The following is a 3,835-nucleotide window of genomic DNA, read 5'->3' as shown; positions in this document are numbered from 1 at the left end:
TAAAAGCATAGTATATTAAACATGTTTAAGAGATTTTAAAAGGGTTAAAGTCATTTTTTCCCCCATCAAAACTAGTTCGAAACATACTTTGGATACTTTCACTTCTCAACCCTTTGAAAAATGTCTATAGTTCAAAAGAATGATCCCCAACCATGATTATGGATTCATATAAAGTTACGTGATTAATAAATTCACAATCTAAAATAAGAAAACTCACATGATAAACGAGTTCAATTTCTTCATAGCAGACATCAGTCTAACATGCAAGTAAAAAACTTCATTTCTCACTTCCATAATATTGGAGCTACTTGTGCATATCTCGACTAATCTATCAAGAAAACTTTCTAACTCTGCTACATTTAATTGTCGTAATGAAAAAACGACAATTACATATTGATCCATAAGAGACCATGAGATGCAATCATTTATGGTAATCATTTTGTTTTTGTTTTTTATTTTTGAAAATTAAGCATATTTCTTCTCAATTTCTTACAATGATTTGTATATTTCTTAAGTAAAATAGTTGAATTATTAGTCAAATTCTAAAAATAAAAACAAATTTTTGAAAATTACTTTTTTTAATTTTCAAGATTTAGCTTGGTGGTTTGAAAATATGGATAAAAAGTAGATAACAAAACATGTTCATAGGCTTAATTTTCAAAAACTAGAAATCAAAAAGCAAATGGTTATCAACCAAGCCTTAGCTATTATACTTGACCCCATAACTATGCTGATATCTTACCCTCTCTGCCTGAGAATAATAAGAAGAAAGTAACAATAGAACAAATACTTGAAAATATTTCAATTTCCAAGAAAAAGCATAAAGCATAAAGCATAAAACAAGACAAGGAACCACAGTCATTGCCAGCCAGTTTGGCAGACACAAAAACAATACTTGAGGTCCTTGAAAAGAAAGGGAGGGGAGGGAAACTCACATTTTTTATTGTGCAGTTATACACAAATTACATTAACAGACACGTCGTCCTTCAAGAAGGATGTCGGGATGACTATTTCAACATCCGAGTTCTCCAAGCTTTTGGTGTTTTAACTAGGAAGATTCAAAAGCGATTATGGTATCATAGGATAATAAATAGCCTAATCAGGATTCAGACACAACATTCTTCGAGAAGGGTATCGGCTATGTTTTAGGTAGATCAAGTATGGAGAGCGATAATGGTATTGTAGGATAAGATATGGCTTGATCAAAATTCAGCATGTACCAAGGAAGGCTTTCCTTATAAGCAATGAGTAATAACTGAAACAAAGTATAGTTTCAAATATTTAGGAATACCTGAATCCCTGTAGTTCAATCAAATTGTATGGAGTAACCAGTGGCACGGGTGGTGACATTCATGGGGCCGAGTTCATCCATATCAGAATCCGACTCATTGTAGTCATACCATCCTGCAGGAGAATCCTCGTCCTGTCCACTTTTGGTCGAAGGAACATGAAGCTCAGACAAGGGAACGGGAAGTGGCTCCTCAGTGAAATACTTATCTTGTAGCAATTCCATAGCAGTCGCTCGATTAGCCGGGTTGTAACAAAGAAGTCTTTTAACAATAGAAATTTCATCAGGAGAACATTTGGGAAGACATGCTTCTAGACCGATCGGCTTTTCTATTGTGTTGAATGATATAATTTGAAAATCAGGAAGTTCGGAACAACCTGGCCATGACTCTTCAGTCAAGTTGCCTAGAGTAGCGAAAATTTTGCTCATTTGATCGATATCAGCAGTTCCTGGAAAAAGGGGTTCCAATGTAAAAAGTTCTGCAAAAATACAGCCCAACGACCATAAGTCGATCTCCAAACCGTAGCTTGTAGAGCCATAGAGTAATTCAGGGGCCCTGAACCAGCGAGTACCGACACAAGAAGTGAGAGAACCTTGTCCATCATCTGCTGGAACTCCCCCTTCCATATCATAAGAATATGATGAACCTTTAAATGGATCATCTTCAAGGTCACTTGTGGTGCATGTTGCTAAGCAAGATGTATCTCCATCATAAGTATATGTTTCTTTGTCAAATTCATTTACTGAATTTTTTGCTTTCAATTCGTCTAAAACTCTAAAATATTCCTCTTTGTTAATTGGTTCTTGCTCTTCATTTTTGTTACCTCCTTCAACCGAGCTTTCTGTGCCTGGAAAAATAGCAGATGGCTGAGAAGCAGGTACTTGATCTGAAGAGTTCAGCTCACATGGTTGAGAGATCTCATTCGATTCAACATATTCAGGCTCCATGAGTATCCTTGCCTGAAACCAACATCAAATTCATTCTTTTAGGAACTCTGAAACCAATATCAAACTCAACTCCTTGAAATTTAGAACATAAAGGAAATAGGAGGACAACATCAAGTAAAATTCAGTATCATGGATCTCAGCTAGAACTTGGTATATAAAGAAAAATCATAAACCTTCAACATGAACAGATGAATACTATATTTAATCAAAATTTCAGGTTACTTCTCTCAAAATTCTGTAGTGAACATTCTACAAGCAGAAAGTTAGAAACATCCAACCTGCAACTAATGAGTTGAATGAACCGTTCGCAGTGGTTCCTCACATAAACGAGCTAAATTTGAGGAGCAGAGTGTATGAAGAATATCCACATTCGATTTTATTTCCATTTAAATTCGACTTCTCGTCATCTAAACAGATTATGTTAATGCACGACTGTAATTATATGCGGTAAGCTCTTTCCTCGCAGATCTTAGACTAGAGAAGATTAAAAGAGATTCACCTGTCCAAAATCGGCAAGCTTGAGCACGCCATCATCGGAGATCAACAAATTGCTAGGTTTCAAATCCCTATGCACGATCATATTCCTATGACAAGCATCAAGACCACTCAAAATCTGGATCATCCACCGCTTCAGCTCCCCAACCGCTAGCCCACGCCCAGATTCTACCCCATCCGATCCTCGCTTCTTCGCCTCCGCTATAACGGTGGCCAAATCCGTTCTCATAAACTCGAGAACGAGCACGGCATCCTCATCCTCGCGCCAAAAGTACTCGTGCAGAACGACGATATTAGGCGAGCCTTGAAGGATTTGAAGCGCCTCGATTTCGCGGAACGCCGACTGATAATCGTGGATCTCCTTCAAGGCGACGATGACACCATCCGAGAGCCGCCGCGCACGGTGGACATCGGAATAAGCGCCGGATCCGACCCGCTCGAGGATCTCATACTTCTGGATGATATCCGGCCGAGTGTGGATGCTCCAGCTCTTGGCCGATGAAGGTTCCATTTGCGAACGGATTTTGGAGTGTGTGTTCTCTAGGGTTTTTGAAGATAGGGGTTATGGAAATTCCTTTACAGTTTACAGTTATTTTTCGCCGGAAGGTGAAAAGGACCAGTCGCCGGACGGTGAAGAACTGAAGCCAATTTGCAAAAATGCGGCCGAGATTATTTTATAGATTAAAATATGATTTCGGCCCGATTCTTTTTCAATTTTTCAATTTTTCAATTTTATAAATCTTAAATTTAATCCATGATTTTAGATTAAAAAAAAAAAAAAAAAACATGTGGTCCCTACACTTTTATGAACCTTTTATGAGAGTAATTCTTTCGTCCATGAACTTTGGTCTGAAAGTTGAAACGATTTAATTCATTTAAGATCAATTTTGTAATAATTTAGTGTCCAATTATAATGTAACAATTTAATTTTTATATTTTTAAATTGGTAAGAATTTAATCTCAAAATTAGATGTTGATTTTTGTTTTTTTATGCCTTAGACTAAAAATATTTAATCCCTAATTAGTTTATTGGTTTATTTATGCAATAAATCTCATTAAATCTTAACACTAATTTATATAATAGAGACTAAATTGTCATAAAGT

The 3,835-nt window shown here is 36.5% G+C and overlaps 1 protein-coding gene across 1 annotated transcript; it reads right to left on the bottom strand.

Annotated features, from left to right (window-relative positions):
- Positions 1-778: 778 nt before the first annotated feature.
- On the bottom strand, positions 779-3,394 carry LOC120080173 (cyclin-dependent kinase F-1). The gene is made up of 2 exons (XM_039034747.1): positions 2,736-3,394; positions 779-2,248 (listed from the first exon to the last, which is right to left on the bottom strand). The coding sequence occupies exons 1-2, from the start codon at positions 3,240-3,242 to the stop codon at positions 1,307-1,309; spliced, it is 1,449 nt and encodes a 482-aa protein (XP_038890675.1). The 5' UTR covers positions 3,243-3,394; the 3' UTR covers positions 779-1,306.
- Positions 3,395-3,835: the final 441 nt, after the last annotated feature.

The sequence above is a fragment of the Benincasa hispida genome, chromosome 6 (assembly GCF_009727055.1).
Source record: "Benincasa hispida cultivar B227 chromosome 6, ASM972705v1, whole genome shotgun sequence".
Lineage (NCBI taxonomy): Eukaryota > Viridiplantae > Streptophyta > Magnoliopsida > Cucurbitales > Cucurbitaceae > Benincasa > Benincasa hispida.
The sequence above is the reverse complement of the archived record's forward strand: the minus strand, read 5'-3'. Positions and strand labels throughout refer to the sequence as shown.

Coding starts and splice junctions, on each gene's coding strand:
- LOC120080173 (XM_039034747.1), bottom strand. CDS start 3,242: ATGGAACCTTCATCGGCCAAGAGCTGGAGCATCCACACTCGGCCGGAT. Junction 2,249..2,735: donor AGCTTGCCGATTTTGGACAG/GTGAATCTCTTT, acceptor TGTTGGTTTCAG/GCAAGGATACTCATGGAGCC.